General features: G+C 48.4%; 1 protein-coding gene across 3 annotated transcripts in view; it reads left to right on the top strand.

Moving 5' to 3' along the window:
- Positions 1–18,426, top strand: part of COP1 (COP1 E3 ubiquitin ligase) — a 31,023-nt gene extending 12,597 nt beyond the window's left edge. For 2 of the 3 annotated variants that reach the window (XM_078865358.1, XM_078865355.1), the window contains 14 exons: positions 714–773; positions 1,580–1,650; positions 2,170–2,221; positions 2,844–2,961; positions 4,811–4,943; positions 6,960–7,103; positions 7,640–7,748; positions 8,917–8,998; positions 9,798–9,914; positions 10,983–11,100; positions 11,449–11,573; positions 12,195–12,355; positions 14,967–15,011; positions 15,853–18,426. In XM_078865358.1, coding sequence (XP_078721484.1) covers positions 714–773; positions 1,580–1,650; positions 2,170–2,221; positions 2,844–2,961; positions 4,811–4,943; positions 6,960–7,103; positions 7,640–7,748; positions 8,917–8,998; positions 9,798–9,914; positions 10,983–11,100; positions 11,449–11,573; positions 12,195–12,355; positions 14,967–15,011; positions 15,853–15,870 — 1,353 coding nt within the window. In that variant the 3' untranslated portion in view covers positions 15,871–18,426. The remainder of the gene's footprint in view (positions 1–713; positions 774–1,579; positions 1,651–2,169; positions 2,222–2,843; positions 2,962–4,810; positions 4,944–6,959; positions 7,104–7,639; positions 7,749–8,916; positions 8,999–9,797; positions 9,915–10,982; positions 11,101–11,448; positions 11,574–12,194; positions 12,356–14,966; positions 15,012–15,852) is intronic. The other variant, XM_078865356.1, reaches the window with a different exon arrangement.
- The last annotated feature ends 538 nt before the right edge of the window (positions 18,427–18,964 follow it).

Here is an 18,964-nt window from a genome sequence, read left to right as displayed (position 1 = left end):
ATTTGTTTAACAAGCCTGACTCTGCTGATGAGAGGCAGTTTGTCTTTGAGCGCTTCAACAAATGCTGCTGAATAATATTAGCCTGGAAAGCCAGGCGGCTGATAGATGAAATAATCTTGGTTTGTGGAGGCACAGAATAGAGTCCCGATTGTATTTGCATTTCCGTGTTGTAGATATTCGCTCACTGTATTGTTTTAAAGTTGATCGTGAAATAAATGCGTGATTGACATCTATTACAATATAACAGCAACTGCAAAGTATTTATCATTATGTTTTCTGCACAAATAAAATTGTGGTTACCGGTGCCGACAAGCAAACCGTTTTTGTGTGATGCAGCCCAAGGCCGATTGGTATTTTTAAAATACTTTATATTAAGTTCGCTTGCTTGCTTGCGCGCTTACGACTGTGCAAATCTTTCGGTCGTTTTTTAACCCACTTCCCGTGATCCAATCGAGCTGACATTTTCCACACAGACTCGTTGTGCGTGACAATTCATTTTCGTGAAAAAAAATTTCCAAAATTTTACATTCTTTAGGAAAAAAAAATGATATTTGATTACCAATTGCTTAATGGTGTCAGGCAATCATCTGACCCATAGGTGGCAGCCATCTCAAGCCAGAAGACGAGAGGACTCTAGCCGTCACGCATATAAAGGATTTATAGTGAAAAACTTAGTTTTTTACGGGTTAATTTTTCTCTCTCCCTCTCCGCAGCAACTGGATCAGCTGACGAAGGAGCTGAGCGTCCTGCACGGCGATATGCGGCACGTGGAGGTGCGAGACTACCTCGGCCGTCGGCGCGCGGTCACCCATTGCAAATAGGCCCTGCGCGCAAGCGGTTCCACGCTCGTGTGTAAATGAGCACGAGAGCCCCAGCCTCGCGATACTAAAGTACATTTTTTATTTTACCAGGTAAGGCCCACTGAGCTATATAGCTCTTTTTCGAAAGCCACCTTGGCCACAAATGATAGCTCAACGAAGTGGGTTATATAATAGGATACATTTTGGGCAGTGGGATTCTCTGCATTGGTCTCGACGATTAAGAAGGGTGGGCCGTTGTCCAAAGCATTTGCTTATATATTATTCCTTTCAAGGCAGGGTTTTTAACAGCTATTTAAGAGTTTTTGTGAGATGTGCATTATTTGTGCATTGTGTTAAGTTAATTTATTTTCATTTAACACGTAGGTTTTTGAGGACGGGTGAGAATTTATTCAGTTGTGGTAAATGTGTAGTGACCATTTTTTTCGTTTACATTTTTTTTAGCTTTTTATTGCCTTTCTTTCCTCGTGCTACTTTATTAATATTAATGTGCATGTCTGATGTCTTGACTTACGTCATAGCATCGTTCATATTGGATCATCTTCAGGGTGGTTCGAGTGCCTTCCCTGTTACAGGCGGATAGAGCGATTGCATAAATTATTTTCACCTTGGTTGTAAAGCGTTACAAACCGAGACATTGCTTGTAAAGTGTTCCAATGATGTCGGTGTGGCTTATATGTAAAATCACATATATTGGCAAGTTTTTTTTCCCAGGATACTTTGCCCCACAATTTAATCCCCCACCATAATGTGCCATCTAGGAGCTGATGCAGAAACACCACGAAGCCTTGGTGCCCCAAGTGCCCCAGTTGCTGGAGACCCCATCCACCAGGTGAACAACCACCATGGCTTTGGTGAACTGTGGCCCTTGGTGTGTTTTAGAATTGGGAGAATGCGATTTCTTTGGAAAGTCCAAAAGATGGTTTAAAATGCGCCGCTGGAAAATGGGGAAGAGAGTTGTCTTTCGCAGTGTGGTTCTCGACAACGATATGAAAACACGTCTTCCAGAGGATGATTTATAAACGCGCTGCTTTAAATTGTGCAAATATGTCTTGGGGAAGGTTATCCTGAACAACGGGTTTAACAAATAAATTTAAATCTTCTGAAAGACGGCGCATTCTCCGGATAATAAGACGCACCCGCCCCGATTCCTTTTAAATTACATGGAAAAAAGTGCACCTTATTATCCGGATAATATGGTCATTGCGGAACGAGGAATAGCCCCCACCGTGTGGTCGTGAGAACCTGAGAGTACGAAACCCCGCGCTGGGAAATAGACGCTGTTTTCTCTTAGTTGATGCAGGCGGACTTCTGACATTGTTGCAACGTTGCTTGCGTGGTTTTTTTCCAGCAGTTTGGTCGACTCGGATTACCCCTTCCCTGCGTTTACGGACAGCGCTCAGGTGAGCCGGCATGCTCGCGTCTCCTACGCGCACGACATTTACCTGGCATCCGAGCTTCATTGTAATGTCGTAATATGTAATGTACGGCTCTATCGGCTCATTTTGTCATGTTTACGAGCAGTAAAAGCCTCCCCCCCCCCCCCCCCCGCCATACGTCGTGGAGGTTTTTTGACCACAGTGCAGGTTGAAGGCAAGGATTGTGGGAGAATAGGCGTACGGCGTAGCGTAGTGGTTAGCGCCCTGCGCTACAAACCCCGCTACCAGAGTTCGATTCCCGCTCACGGCCAACACTATTGGTCCCCTCCCCTAGGTCGACTCAGTCTCAAATTAGTACCTGTTGCGGTGTGTAACCATGGGCACTGGGGAGACAAAGGCAACCGTGCATGGTGCTGGCCACACCCCCCTTTTCCGTGTGGGTGGCCCTGCGCTGTCCTACACGTAGATCCGTGGCCTATAACACCCGTTATGCATGGCGGTCTCCCATCCAAGAACTATTCTACTTGGTTTGTAAGATCTGACAAGATCGGGACTATTGCTGGCAATTTTGTTTATCGGCAATTGGAGAACGGTAAAAACCCAACAAGGACGACTCCCCCCCCCCCACCTCCATGCTGGCTTGCAGGCAAAGCGGTTACCGTGCCACGGGAACAACTCGATGGCAGCAAGGAGGAAGAAGCTGTCGGCACATTTCGACGACCTGGAGCAGTGCTACTTCAGCTGCCGCCTGTCGTCGCCCTCGGGTCGGTACATTCCCTCCGTGGCAGCCGGCCAACGCCGTGCACCCGTAGCGTATATTATGTATGTTGAACTTCTTACGCACTGTACGTAGCGTGTTAATCGGAGGTGCGGGGGAAGGACAACAAACGAAACGGTGCTATAGAACAGCAAGTCCTCCTTTAACGCGGTAGATGCGTTCCTTTAAAAAATAAATCCCCGTAAAGAATGTAACGATAAAGTTTGGCGAGATACAATGTACGCACACACAGATGGCGGGACAAATAACTTGCGGTACGCCGCCACGTGTTTGTATTATTTCGCGTACTGTATTGTACCACTCGACCACGCAGCTCGAGAAAGTCGTTCATTGTGGATCTCTCAAAAACTGCGTGATAATGGTGTGCATTCCACGTTATAACGGGCGCGTTCCCCTTTTCAACGGTGTACGTTACGCAAAAAGTCTTCCTTAATGGAATAACTGCATTTAAAGCAAAAACGCGTTTGTGTGAACACAGCGCATTAAGCGATGACTTACCGCAGTGCAGAGGTCGCAAGCGGGTACCCGATACCCGTACCCTACCCGATACCCGTACCCTACCCGATACCCGGCTACCCGTACCCGGCCGGGTACGGGTGCCGTTTGCGACCCTGGTGCGGCCGGGTACGGGTACGGGTAGACCGTGAGGCACTGGTTGAGTAACCGTTTGTCACTCATTTCGGGTAGGGTACGGGTAGGGAACGGGTACCCTGGTGCGGCCGGGTACGGGTAAGGAATCAAAACCCGTTTGCGACCTCTGCCGCAGTGGGTCTGAACCGTGCCTGGTGTGATATCATCCAGTCGCCAGCAGAGGGCTCTGCTCTTGAGCCAGTCTGAAATGACTGCGTTACCACAGCAGTGCCTGCTGATCAACACGGTTCGTAAGCCCATTGGGGAACTGCAGACCACGGTGTAAAATGACGCCAGTGAGGCTTAACGTTGCCTTGCGCTAAACTTGCGCGGCTTATTCCGAGAAAGTGGCCGTTTGTGGAGAATACAAAAATCAAGACAAGGATTCGTTTGACCGAGTGAAATAATTTTATTTAGCTCCATAATCTCATGAGCCTTTTGGACCAGTGTCTGGCAGCAGCAGCAGCAGCATCAGCAGGCGGACTCTGGATTTGTCTTGACTTGCGCAGACTTTTCAGGACAGTTTTATTATTTCAGATGGACATGTCACAGACTATGTATGCATGTATATAAAATTTCTATTTCACCGTACATAACCAAACGTTCTAATCGGAGGTGGGTAATCATTGGGGTTAGATACAATGCAAAAATACATCATGGAGGTCTTACAGCGTGGTCGAGAAGACCCACGCATTCGCGTTTGTTGTGCTGGTGGCAGTGATTCACAGGTCTAAGACTCAACACGTCAAGCAACTAGCAACCGACGCATTATCGGAGTTGTAATAAAGTTAGCACTTGTCTGGAGTTGAGCAAGAGCTTGGGAAAGAGACGTTTGGAGGGAATTTTAAAGTCGAGCAGTGCGAGGAGAGAAACATAAGATGTGCGAGTTTACCACGTAGGCTTTCGCGACCAATATCACAATCTAACCCAAAAATCTCTTATGGAGAAGTTTTGTGACCTGCATTGTGGTGGTTGAACACAGTATGGGTGACACAAAACAGTCTGGTGGACCAAGTCCTCGGTGTGGGCGGAGGAATCAACGAGTGAAGTTCACGTTGTACAGTAACTCTGGTCGTAGCAATTGAAGAGTCGCAAGGAGGCAGCTGTGAATACCAGCGAGCAAGTGACGAGGGTGAATTGGCGGGGACTGAATCGTTCAACCCTATTCCGTGTGTGTGTGTGCCTGCGTGGCCGTCGGGGCTCAGATGAGAACAAGTGCGGACAGCTGGAGGAGTTCCAGGACTGCCTGGCAAAGTTCACGCGCTACAGCTCGGTGCGGCCGCTCGCCACGCTTTCCTACGCCAGCGACATCTACAATGGCTCCAGCATCGTGTCCAGGTGACCGGTCTCCTCGCGTCCCCCCGTACTTTATAATCATAAGAAGGAGAAGAATTCCGACATTTTATAAAGTCTCCCCAATTTACATTTTACCCGTAGAGAGAGAGAATAATTCGGAGGTGTGGGAAAGCACAAGCAGGGAAGGCAGCCTGAATGGGCGGCAACAATTGCCCAAGCTTTGTGATCCTATATTTGGATCATCTCCATGAATGTGGTTCCTAATGATGTCCCTCTGTCTCGCCCCCCCCCCCCCCCCCCCCCCCTGACCAAATGGTTTTTCTTCTCTATATTCAGGAATATCTTAACCTTGTAGTTCAGGACTTTGAAGAGTGCCATTTTGTTGCAATTTGATGTGTAACAGACATATGTAACTCTTAACTATGTGTTAACAAAATGGAACTTGTAATTACGGCAAATTAGTACTGGTGTGTAATGATGCACCGATTTAATGTTGATTCTTGAGCTCGTGATGCATGCATTGAACGACTTGCGTCGGAGCCAGGGGGTTTAGATTTGTGCGTTGTATGTAATGCCGCCCCCAGCCACTAGTGTTTATTACATTTGACACTTTGTGAAACAAAAATTCTGGTTTTGAATGGCATTGGGATTATTCATCAAATCTGTATGGGGGCAGGGGGGATTAACCATTACACCCCTGATATTCAAAGTTTGTCGAGAAATATTAACAACATAAACTTGTCATTAGTATGTAGATTGATGACATTCAGTGAGACCGTTTAATGTCTTGCTAAATGCTGCATTGATTGCCCTTAAAATCGTCTCTGATGTCTGGAAAGACATTGGTTCAAAGAACTTAATTGAGCTCTCAAACTGGCCTTTGAAGGGCAACTATTATAGACTCGGTTGTAAGTGATTTAGCAATTCAGTTGTTTTGTCTGAGTTGGTGAATTGATGCTGCCACCCGCCGACTTTATGCAAACGTTTATTAGGGCCTTGTGAGGTTAAGCGGGTCCATTGTTCGGAGTTTGTAGTCGCGGACGTGCACAGACAGAGGGGGAGACTCTTTTTTATTTTCCAAAGAGTTATAAATGGACTCGGGCCGTGTGCTTTGTGATAGTGCACTTATTCCACGGTCGTATCGCAAATGCTGTGTTGACAAAGCGAGGCTAAGTGCGAGTTTGGGATGAAACCTAATGCACAAGACCTCTAAGATACACAAGCACAATTGAGAAACGCTTGAACACCTAATTCAGAAGCCTGAAAGTTACGTGAAGGAGAACAATGGTTGGTTCCAAGTGGCACCTGATGGCGGGGACGCGGCTTCTGTTTTTGCCACGCTCCGTCACGCGTTCATGGCATCTCATTTGTGTTAAAGTCGGCACGTTGACTCGGCCCGACAAGGGAAATGTCAGAGCTGTGGTTCTGCTTCCCAGTTGTCTCCGGAAAGCTCGGCAGTGCAAAGAGGAAGAAATTACTTCTTGTAAATACAGGTAGTCCCCGACTTAAGATGGAGATGCGTTACGACGACCCCATCGTAAGTCTAAAATATCGTAAGTCGAAAATGGCCTAGCCTACCCAGGAGTCTTAAAGAATGGTGATAATTTAGCAAAACAGAGCAATTTACAGCAGCGTACTGTATAAACTATATGCGTACAGTACATCCCGGCAGTGTCCCAACGTACAGTATCGTACCTCGTACGCTGCTGCGTTTGCCTGCCGCGTGAAATGTAAAATATTTTACAATTTTGTCATATCGCCATCGTAAGATCGAAATATCGTAAGTCGGACCATCGTAAGTCGGGGACTACCTGTATACAAATGCATTTTTGCCCTGACAGTTATCTGTCAGCTTCCATACTGCTAATTGTATATCTGTATTTTGTATAACCTTTTATGCACCGTACGTAGAGAACCGTGCTCATCGAAGGTGAAGCACATTTACCTCCGAAGGCAAACGTACTTCGGTTGGCGTTACATAATCCGTGTGTGCGCACGATTTTTTCCCCCCTAACTTTTAAGTATTAATAATAATGACGATGCCTTTTAACGCGACAGTATCGAGTTTGATCGGGACTGCGATTACTTCGCCATCGCTGGAGTGACCAAGAAGATCAAGGTGTTTGAGTACGGCACGGTGATCCGAGATGCGGTGGACATTCACTACCCCGTGATCGAGATGACCTGCAACTCTAAGATCAGGTGCGCTTTCACCACTCCGCAATCCACCGCCAGTCCACCCACGCTGCCTACGCCTTGACACCGATCCACAGGGGCACTACGATCGGCGGGACTCCCTGCTTTTTACGGTCGTCATCATCACCAGGGTAGTTCTCGTATAAGCAACGCATGCTGACGTAACAGAGTGGTGAGGGGGAAAGTGGAGGCAACCTTTTATTACAAGCATACTACTTCGGATATTATAATAATTTACATTTATATGTAAGGCGCCTTCCGCTAATGTCTCAGGGCACCTAGGCACACACAGCCTTACCCCCAAGGGGTGTGTGCTTGTATCCAGATTAAACTGCCTCTGAAACGGTCCTGGCAAAAAGCGCCCCTTTAACCCGCATTGACCGGTGAGATCGATACGGCATGGGGGGGGAGGACTTCATCCAACAGTGTACTGACAAGATAGCTGTATCAACTGATGTACATTTGTGAAAAAAAAAACTTGTTGATTATTAATTTGTTTCCTTACTTTTTATTAAACATTGCTTCCCTGCCCGGTGCTGCAGCTGCATCAGCTGGAGCAATTACCACAAGGGCATCCTGGCCAGCAGTGACTACGAGGGAACCGTGATCCTCTGGGATGGCTTCACGGGACAGAGGACAAAGGTTTTCCAGGTGTGGAGCGTCGCTCTTTTAAACATTGGCAATGGCTTGGGTCAGAGCGCTGGGCTGGCATCGCTGAGATCCTGGGGTTCAAATCCAGGTTTTAGCCACCTGTGATTAAAACTGGGCATTCAAGCGTAGCAAGTTGATAGTCTCAACCTGGTCACCAGCGACTGCACACAAAAAAACAGTCACATTAAAGTTGGTCCTGAAACTAATTTGGCTAAATTCCAGCTCTTGAGAAGTCAACATCGGTTTGACTTGCTGCGTGTCGAACATTACTCTCTCGGTGGCAGAGCGAGTTGGGGAAGTGTTGCTCCTTTTTCTTTGTGTGGATTAGAGGGTCACCTGAAGGGATTTCAGAGGTAGCTCTGTAACATCCGCTTCCCTGGGCCTTTGTCGAACACGTGGTGGGTTGCATCATTGCTCTGGGACAGATGTAAATGGGCACCTTGTTGCATGACGCGATGCCGTCATGAAAAGAAGAAACATTTCCACGAAAAAAAAAACATTGGTGGGAAAATAAAAAAAAATTTGTGTGATGCCTTTTGCGGGACACCCAAAACAAGTTAAATTTGTCGTTGATTTCAGAGTTCCGGGAAGGTAATCTATCGGTCAGTGCCCTTGCCACTGGGTAACTTGACACAGAGTTTGTTTCAAGTCTCACAGTTTGTAATGTTTATGGTAGTAGTAGTAATAATAATACCGTTATTTATTTATCCAGGAAAACCTCACTTCTGCATTGAGATATTTGCATTTTTCTTTTAAGGAGTGTTGAGCATGTGGAAGGAAACTTGAATGCCCAGAAAAAAAAACAGATATAGCAGCAGGGGATAACAATTGGAAGGTTTGGACAAATGGATTAATGGCCTGAGTTCGATTTCCCAGCTATGGGCATCATCAGTAACATATCTCAACCGGTTCTGGGTCAGCTTTTAATTTGTTTAAACATGAGTAACAGAGAGACAAAGGTGGCTGTGCATGGTGCTAGCCACACCACGCCCTCGTGCACAGTTTCGGCCTTCGTAGATAATCTCTTATGGTACTTGTCCCAACAGTCTGTATGCCTTTGGAGGGTGGGTGGGAAGCTTTGTCTTTGTCCATATGCAGTGCTGTTATGATCAGCAATGTGATGATCGCATGGTGAAATTGTATTCTTTTGGAATGTCCACTCCCTTAGGAACACGAGAAGCGATGTTGGAGCGTAGACTTCAACCTGATGGACCCAAAGATCCTAGCGTCTGGGTCCGACGATGCCAAAGGTAAAATGGCAAGGCCACACTCTGTTGGGATGATGTCATCAGGGATGACCAGCGTTCCTTCTGGGCCAAGGGCTCTTTAAAAGTAATTATTTTTCTCAGTATGGTTTCCAGCTGTTCGGACAGACTCTTTCCTTTTGAAGTCGGTTGCACAGCTTTGGGGTTCCCCCCCCGACCGCTCGCCGTAATTTGATTTGGATAACCAGGCTTGCTCTTGTAGAGATATCGTAGTGCTGATGAGGCTGAACCCCTGTGGCTAAGCCGCTTAGCTTTTGAAATTCCGCAGACCTGGACAATAATTAAGCCAGAGAGAGTTGTGGGCATCTGGAAGCTCTTATCTCTTGCCTCAACCTCTCTTTTCTTCCTGGCAACTGCGTTTTATCTCGTGGTGGTGGCGGCGAAAGGGGTGTGCGATGTCATGCTCCTAAATTGACCCCACTTTCCCTGGGGTCTTGCAACTCAATTTGCGTCCTGTTAATCACACTCCGTGCCAACTTCCCACAACCCCTCAGTGCTTTGTTATTGCTGGCCTGTAACTTCCTGCTCATCGACAAAGGACTCCATTGCTGGTCTTTCTCAGTTGCTGCTCTTTATCTTCATCTCGCCTGCGCCGTCTCTTCCGTCCGCTGTCTTCCTCCACTTCTTTTACGTTCCTTCATTATCAACTCTGCAGTTGGTTTTCACATGACGTGTGCCGCCCATTTCTGCTCAATTCCTTTTGCTTTAACAGCAGCACGTGACCCCTGTCTGTTCCTTATACCTCCATTCCTTAACCTAAACCCATCCCCCCCCCCCCATCCAGTCAAGCTGTGGTCCACGCACTTGGACAATTCCGTTGCGTGCATCGAAGCAAAGGCCAACGTCTGCTGCGTCAAGTTCAGCCCCACGTCGCGCTACCACCTGGCGTTCGGTTGTGCAGGTAGCCACTCACCTCTGCACCGCACATTTTACCTGTGACTGCTCGCTCGCCTAATCACGCGTTTGTTTTGGGGAGCGGCGATACGGTGGGGGTACGGTGGGGGTATTTTGGGTGGTACAGTTTGGGGTACGGTGTGGGGGCGGCCCTCACTTGCGGCCCGTGGCGTTGCCGTGCCTGGTGTTGCTCAGTGCCGCCCCCAACAGCAATCGTTGGGAGATCTCTGGCCAGATGTCGCGAGAGATCATGCGGTCCGGCTCGTTCCCCTCCCCACATTTGTAAATCGAAATCGAGTCCCACACCTGCGATAAATGCATGTGTTAAGAATATATTTGCAATCCATGCACGCTGGGACCTCTTGAACCATTAGGCTAATTGATTTCATGATGTGGAACAAGACAGAACATGAGATAGACGATGCTAATAAGAAAGAAGAGAACATTTTTTAATCGAATTGTTGTCCTGAATTGTCTCTATTCATTGAAGTGTTGCGGTGGGGATGAGGAATGGCGGTGAATCGTTATGTGCCGAGTACTCGCTGCGGTTAAAAATCCATCACCGTAGAGGTTATGCAGACAGATCTCGATGTACACGACTACACGCTTCAAATAAATCGGCGGCAGTTGTGTTTTACAACAAGGAGGGCACTGTAAATCATCATTGGAGGATTATTTCTTTTTTATTCTTCTTTGGACAAGCATTAATGTGTACTCGCTGAAGAGTGTCGAGCTGTCCTTGCTACCTTCCGTGACATTGTCATGGGCGTAGTAAGCTTTTATACCCTTACATTTAATTGGTGAAAACAAAATTTGGTGAATAAAGAACTAAGACTGTGAGAATGGTAAGCAGATGAACCCGCCGACGACCTCGGGACGGTAATGGACCTCCTTTTGGGGGCATTATTCCACTTCTTTTCTGGCTACCGTTTCACAAAAGCCCTCGTTGGGTGTGATTTTCCACCGCACGGTTGATTGGGCCTGCTTAATCGGAGCGGGTGATTCGTTTGCCGTCTTTGAAAGGTGGGGAGGGCTCGCGCGAGCGTGAAATGACCCCTCCGATTGCACTCCGCAGACCACTGCGTCCACTATTACGACCTGCGCAACACCAAGCTGCCCGTCATGGTGTTCAAGGGCCACCGGAAAGCCGTGTCGTACGCCAAGTTCGTGAGCGGCGAGGAGATCGTCTCTGCGTGAGTAGCGCCCATTGAAGCGCCGGGCGTTTAAAGTGGCAGGGGGCCAGATTAACTCAGAATGCGTACCCTTCATGCGCAAGCTCGCCAGTTAGGAAAGTTGTGCTTAAAGAAAAAGTTTTTTTATTTCTGTAAAAGAAAATCTAAAATGATTCGCTAAGAATTTTCTGTTCAAATTAATTTACCTGCAGAGTCAAGAAACCGTAAAGGCCGATGAATTGAGCTTGTGCCGGGCCTTTTGCTGCTTCTGTGTACGCCCCTGCGAGACTGGCTCCGTTTCATCGCCGGTGCTAGCATCTACTTACAAAATCAAGGGCTTCATTCATTCACGTTGTTTTGTTTGGGCAGCTCGACAGACAGCCAGCTGAAGCTGTGGAGTGTGAATAAGCCCCACTGCTTGCGCTCCTTCAAAGGCCACATCAACGAAAAGAACTTTGTGGGGCTGGCCACCAACGGAGACTACATTGCTTGCGGTGAGCGCAGCCTCCGCACGCTGCTCCCCCCCCACCTCGCCTGCACCCCCACGCCCCGCTTATTGTGTGCACAGACACACACGCGCGCGATCATGTTTTAATCGTGACAATCCCTGATTTACCTCCGTTTTTTTTTTTGGCCGAGCGGTGGAGGCGCTCGCCGCGGAGGTTGGCGCCTTTGGAGCCCGGCAAGCGCCCCAGGGGGTGACCCCAGCGGCCGTCGTATCAACGACGATGTTTTCCGTCGTCCGTTTCGCATGTCAGCGTCGTCGCACAGTTTCCCCGAAAGTATTCGGGAAAGCAGTAGTTGGGTCACTTGTGCGGTTGAAATGTCCCAAATTAGAAAATTGCCCACAAATTGCCAATTAAATACTTGCGATGACAAATACCGCGTGCTGGAAAGCGTTAGCGAACTGATGCGTACGAATGATTTTCCGGAATACGTTTGGCTTGCGTTTTGTTAGTTGCGCATTGCGTGTGTGGTGGACATGGGCGGCGGGGGGGATGGCATCGCTTGTTTTAAAGCGATCGTACTTCACCGGTCTGTCACGCCCTCCACCAAACCCCCCTTCTGACCGTGCCACTGGTCGCTCCGCTCTCTCCACCCTCTCTCGGACACAGGAAGTGAGAATAACTCGCTATACGTCTACTACAAGGGCCTCTCCAAGATGTTGCTCACGTTCAAGTTTGACATGGTGAAGAGCGTGCTGGAGAAGGAGAAGAAGGAGGACGACGGGAGCGAGTTTGTGAGCGCCGTTTGCTGGCGGGTGCTGCCGGACGGGGTGAGCGCAATCATGCAGCCTGGCCCACAGGCTCAGCCGTTTGCTCGTCACCCTTCACACTCGCTCGCTCACCCGCTCACTCCCTCACATGCAGATGCTCGCTCATCCATTCACTTGCTCGCCCAGAGTTACTCAGCCACAAAATTCCCCTCGCCCCTGGCTCACTCACCCACAAAATGTACGTACGTATGTATGTTGAACTTCTTTCGTACCGTACGTAGCCAACCGTGCTAATTGAAGGTGTGGAATCCACTCGCCGAAGGTTACTCGCCCACAAAATCCACTCAACCAAAAGAGCTATTTAACTCGGTGGGCCTTACCTGGTAAAATAAAAAATAGTTTTACTTTTACTATTTTTCTAAGAGCAAGCGTAGAACCCTCACGGCTTCCTATATTCAGGTTCCTCGAGCAACCCGGCGTTGTTCCGGGCGCGTGCACAACGGCATCGACCCGTTCGCTCTCGTACGTGCAATCCCGCGATGCCAAAATTTCTACGAATGAGAGACACCCGCGGCCTCCTCCATGAAGGACAGACGGACACTGCCCGGGGCTGTTTGCCCATTATCTTCGTATCATCCGGGTCTCGCTTGCGCTGCACGCATCCATCGGGAGTTGGCACGTGGCCCGTCGCGATGGTGCGGTTGCGTGCTGACAATCGCCCTCTTTGATTTTTCCATCGCGCCGCTGTTGCTTTCACTCAGGCTTGGGGTGGCAGTGGGGGGAGAGGGTTTGTTGGGGGGGGGGGGGGGGGGGCTTTGTTATATAGGCAGTGGGGTTTGGTGGTGATATAATTTTGGTGGGTACGGTGAGGGTGGGGGGGGGGTGGCTCTTGCTTGCGGACTGTGGCGTTGCCGTGCCCGGCGCTGCCCGATGCCCACCCCCCACAGCAATCGCCGGGAGATCTCTGGCCGGGCGTCACGAGAGGTCACGTGGTCCGGCTCGTTCCTCTCCCCACAAGCACCTGGCCGGTGCAAATAAATGTGAAGATAGGCCCCCCTTCCTCCGAATGTTTGTTCCTCCAGGAAAATAAATATTTGTTCATACCACTGAACGTATGTCCCCCCACCCCCGCCTATTTGTATGACCTGGCCACATCGATATATTATATTAATCGGCTCGAAGCCTATATAAAATAAACCCGTTAAGGACGAAATGTTTTGTATGTTGAACTAATCGGAGGTGCGGGGGAAGGCCAACAAACAAAATGTCTTGTATACGCGTGGATTATGTAACGCTTTAAACTTCCACTTGTTTTGAGGAGTATCTAATTAGCGGTAAAATTAGCAGCGCTCATGCCAGACGCGCAGCAGCAAGCCGTACGTACGTCCCTAAACCGCGATGAGACAATGGGAACTCAGCTCGCCATTCTGCCAGCCTTTTATCAATTATTTGGAGACACATTTTGGCCAATCCTTCATCAATTTGGCCAGTTTTCGGTAGAGTAATTGCCTCGCAGCAACGTGGCTTTATAAAAAAAGTTTTTTCATATCGGATGTTCTTCGCTAAGTGTTATCATATTCCCTTTTTACGGATGGGTAGAGCCTTGCGCAACAAGGCTTTCAACCTCAGTTTTGTGAGGCGGAAAGAACAAATACGATGTCGTAATTTCCTCCAACGTTTATTTTAGAGCTCCATATGTACATTCTAATTGAGTAACAGAAGAATTTTTTTTTTCTTTCATCACCACCTCGGAGAAAGACAACACCTTAACGATTAGGAATATTAATTAATATTAAGGTCATGGGCGCTTTTCTCGGGCGACGGAAATCGATGCAAACGGGGGGGGGGTGGCGGAGGGGGGTGCCCAATTAACCAAACGTCACGTAGGCGGCACGGCGGGTGGGGTACGTGCCAGCCGCGTGGGCTCCTCGCTCCGCGGTGCGACGAGCGACGTGGGGGCGCGATGGAGGCGAATCTCGGTCCTGCTGAGAAGGACAGAGAGGGGGCGGGGGGTGGGATTCTCGCGTAATTGAACGTTTAATGTGCCAAGGTGGCATTGACCCACCTGCTGGTTGTGTGTCTCCGAGCTGCCCGCTGCGTTTTGTTGGCTTGCTCCTGGCACGATTTCAGTGCCCACGTGTCTGTCCCCGTGGAGTTAAGATTTAATGACGGTTTATGTTGCTGCTGCTGCGCTGTAAATGAGTAGCTCACCGGTTCCATTGGATCTCCTGGTGTGACAATTTGAAATGTGGCAGCTTTCTTGAATTTCCCCACTGCCGCTGTCCACACAATGGTGTGAATTGCAGTTGATCTACGATCGGCACGATGGGTGTGGTGGGGAAAAGTGTTGTGGGTATTCCGACCTCTTCGAAGACATCTGGTCAGTGTGGAAGAGTCGGCCCAAATATTGTATCCTCTAGTGGGGGCTGCCTGCAACCTGCTAGTTTCAGCCCCTTGTCAGCAGTGGCACGGCTGGCTACGTACGGAGCGAAATAAGTTCAACATGCATACGTGTGCTAGCAATTGCCAAACTTCACCTTTAAATGTTAATTGTACAGAAAAGAAAATGTTTACGTTGGGTTGCATCGCCGTTGTGTGGCGGGATTAGTGTGGAAAAGTTGAATTTGGGATGTTGCTCTCGCTTTGCTTAAAGTGAATCTCGCCCCTGCAGGACTCCAATGTACTTGTAGCAGCCAACAGTCAAGGAACCATCAAGGTAAGGGCACTGTGGCACTGACTGTAATTGCTTTTTTGAAGGGAAGGCGATGCGCCATGCACCTTTGTAAGATTGGTAGTGTTGGAGTGGTGGAATCATTACTCGGTATAACCGCGGGGAACTTTGTTCATTGCCTATTACTGCTGATGAGATGTGCAGTGACCCGCTGCTGTTTTTTTTTTTTGCTCAATTGCGATCGCTCGTCCGGGTGTGTGTGTGTATGGGGGGAATGGTGGTGCGGTGATGTGTGCATTGTGCTGTGAGCCCATTGAGGTTCACTTTCCTGCCACGGCTCACGTCATAGACGAGTGATGTATCAAACGGTAGTGGGCATCCCCTAGGTCAAACTACGCCTTAAATAAGTATGTAGTGCGTAAACACCAGCATCGGGGAGACAAAATCTGCCGATCTTTGTGGTGGTCATATTTGCCTTTGATGTGTCTTGTTGGCTTTAATAGGTGCTTGTAAACACTTGCCCCTACAATAACTGAAGGGTGGGATTTTCTTGTGTGTGTGTGTGGTTACTTGGGTAGCGGTGGTGCAGTTGTGCTCTGAACACCACAGGAGCCCCGGTTCGATTTCCGGCCACGGCTAACATGAGGGACGAGTGACATTGAACCGATTCGCTCACTGGAGCTGAAATGAGTGCCTGTTGCGGTGTGTAAACATCAGCACTGGGAAGACAAAAGCAGGCCAGGGGTGGGGCCCCCGGGCCACGTCGCCACCACTGCGTGGCGTAGCGGTCTCAATAGGCGCTCGCCAATCGCACTTCACTCGTCTGTTGCTTGTTCCCATCATCGCCGTCTTCTTACCCCCCCCTACCCACTCTCTTTGGCCTCAGGTGTTGGAGCTGGTGTGAGGGGCCGCCCACTACAACCGCACTTTGCGCGGGACCAACCTGCGGCACCGCTCTCGTACGACGCACAATCCCCTCCGTGGTCGAGTGGTGGACACCGCCCGCTCGCCCACCGGCACAAACCAAGCCCCCCCCTCCCCCCCATCACACGAAGACGTTTCCATGAAACATAGCGGATCTCGCCCTAGGCATTGTGACATTGGTTTCTTTGTGTGTGTGTGTCTACACAGCTGACATTTACAAGGCGTCAAGATGGACATTTTTATTATAAACCAAGGGTAGCGGAAATGCGGATGGCAGCGATGTACCGAGCGCTTTACGCCGCGACGCGGCGAGCCCGTCGGCAGCCGGGATGGGGCGATCGCCCGGCAAAGACTACGCAGGCGGCACACCGCGCGTGGCTTTCGGGGCGGAGGATTCGAATGTTTGCCGTCGAGCCGCGACTGGAGTTGCGCGCGACAGTTGGACACGACGGGGGAGGAATGGGAATAATTTTGAGGAGTGGATGCACGAGTCTTGCGCGTGAATGCTTTTGTTTGCGACTGCGCGTGCAATGTTTCTCTCCCGTGCGCGCGTGTGTGCCTGGGGTGGCCCAAAGCTGTTGCAAGACAGCAGTCTTGTTTTAAAATACAGGAATGCAGAGGCTTATTCAGTGGCTCTGTGATAAAAGGCATGGCCTCGTTTCACTTGAATGAATAGACCTTCGTGCGGGGCACGGTTTTTGGTCTCATCCTCTGGCCCCCGCTGTGTGTCGGCGGTTTTACTAATTTGAGTTTACAGTATTTAAAGAAGAAGGTTATGCTTGCAGATTCATTAGGAAACAAAAGAACGCTAAAACAACGATGCAGTTGGCGTAAATGGTGTGCGGTGATGAAATGCTACAGAAATGGATTTAGCTTCCTTAAATAGGTTTAAAAAAAAACACAAATGTACAGTATTTTGGCACTTTCTTCACAAAAGTCTCAAATATAATTTTCTATTCAAATCTACAAGGGTGTAAGGAAGCATATTAAGAATCTTGGGTTCACTTAATTTTGTATCGTAACGGAAGTAAAAAGAAAATGTACGTGTTGGGATTCATCAATCTTGTGATCTTTGTGAAGTCGCAGCACACGGAGAGTGAAGTTTGTTGTCTGCCGTTCGTGCGTCCACAACTGGTGGGTTGGCCATGTCAGTGTGACACGGACGTTTGGTCTGGGCTAATAATTATGTTTTTTTCACAATTCCACAAAGGGGGCAATGAAACAGCCAGCAAAGTCCTTCCCCTGGTTGATCATTATTTTGTATTATTATTATTATTATTGCCATTTAAGATCATAATTCGTGTTGCACTGAAATGAAATGTTCGTTTTCAGTCTTCGGTGTCTTCCGCTTTTGATCCTGCTGTGTTCCTGCGGTGTTCCGATGGATGTTTGTGTTCGTCCCCGTTTTGTTGCTCGCTGTATGCAGACAATGCAAAGTTTCGTTTTTTTGTTTAAAGATGAGGAAGTCTCCAGGCCTGACTTATGCTTTGCTGGGTAGATGTGATGATTTAATGAATGGGTTCACGTAGTTTGAGGATCGAGGTATTTTTTTCCAAATCCAGGCCATTGCGGGACTCGTCAATTTTCCTGCTTTTTATGCCAAATCATTAACAATGACTGACAAAGTTAATTGTCAAATTGACTTGCTGTTTGAGAAGTGCTCATGCACAGAGAAGCTTGCCTTTGAGAGCCACGGTAAGTGTAACGCCACGTAATAAACAAGGAGTACAACCTGATGAAAACATACATTCTCATGGGTTCCGTGATGATGTCCATGGGGTGTGTAATCCGGAACGTGTGTTCTCAGAGAATGTTAAGAAATCTTGAATTCGTTTGTGCAAATGCTAGAGATGTTGGTCGGTGCACGTGGAGAGCTTGACACTCAACTTGTCCATCCTCGTCCACCCTTCGTGCTCCTTTGTCCGTACCGAGTGTCCCACTGGTGCTGGCGGCCCTAACACGTGGCGTGTAATCTACACAAGTATCCCGAGTAACATATCACTTGCTAATAACGGGTCTGCACGCGGATGGAATAAGACTTGTCTTCGTGGAAAGGGTGGACCTTGAGGGAAATCAATAGAGGACTGCATTTGAAGATTGCCCTTTGCTGCAACCACACTAATCTGATGGCCACACTGTTTGCTAAGCACGCAACGATTTGTCCTTCGCAATGCGATGAAATAATTCCAAAAAATTACATCAAGGTCACGATTTGATTTTTGGAGATGGGTTTTTTTTTACCATTGTGAGATGTAGCAGCCTCCATTGGCTCCAAGGTTCGGGAACCGATTACAGCGTATATGAATAGGGACAATTATTTATTTGATATGTCACATGTATAAGATTGGATTTAAATCCAAAAGCCATACATTTTGCTGTGTGCATTAATCCAGAATCACCTGGGTTCACAATTCGTGCGTAAGAATCTGTTTATTAATTCGTATATATTGTATGTCATGGGTTCACTTGACCCCTACGGTCGTTTAAAGGGGCTCCATTATCCCAAATGTGTATTGTCGCCAATAATAGATTCTTACATCGAACGAATCGCGATCCTATATAACGACCATGGGTGAGTGGGTGAACCCTTTCACCCCTAAATTGTAACATGCCTGTTTTTTGCCTTCAAAGCACCAAGGCACCACATTCGGTAAAACCATCAACGGGTGTGGCAGTGTTGTTTCTTTTAATGAGAATTCTCGATGGACGTATTCATCCGTTTCTAATTGTAAGACCCATGATATCAGTGGGCGAAAATCCCGTAGCTTGAGGACCACAACCACCCACCCAGAGACCAAAGCGTGACCGACCTTGACGGGGCAAAATTAATTCACTAATTGGCCAACTAAAACCACATTCGATAATTAAGAGTGGGTTCAATGTTTTACGGCTTTAGTCTGCTGAGGCTAAGACAATAACTTAAGTGAAATCCACAGACTTGAGAGCCGTTTTCTATCTCGGCCACTATGCTCGCCTCGGGGCTTGAGCTAGCTGGCTTGCTGTGTAAGACGCCTGAAGTGGCTCAGCCGTTGCTCGGCTCCGAGCCGGCTCAAGTTAAGCATGGCTCTGAACTG

The sequence above is a fragment of the Lampetra fluviatilis genome, chromosome 20 (genome assembly GCF_964198595.1).
Source record: "Lampetra fluviatilis chromosome 20, kcLamFluv1.1, whole genome shotgun sequence".
Taxonomy (NCBI): domain Eukaryota; kingdom Metazoa; phylum Chordata; class Hyperoartia; order Petromyzontiformes; family Petromyzontidae; genus Lampetra; species Lampetra fluviatilis.
Note: the sequence above shows the minus strand (reverse complement) of the source record. Positions and strands in the feature narration are given on the sequence as shown.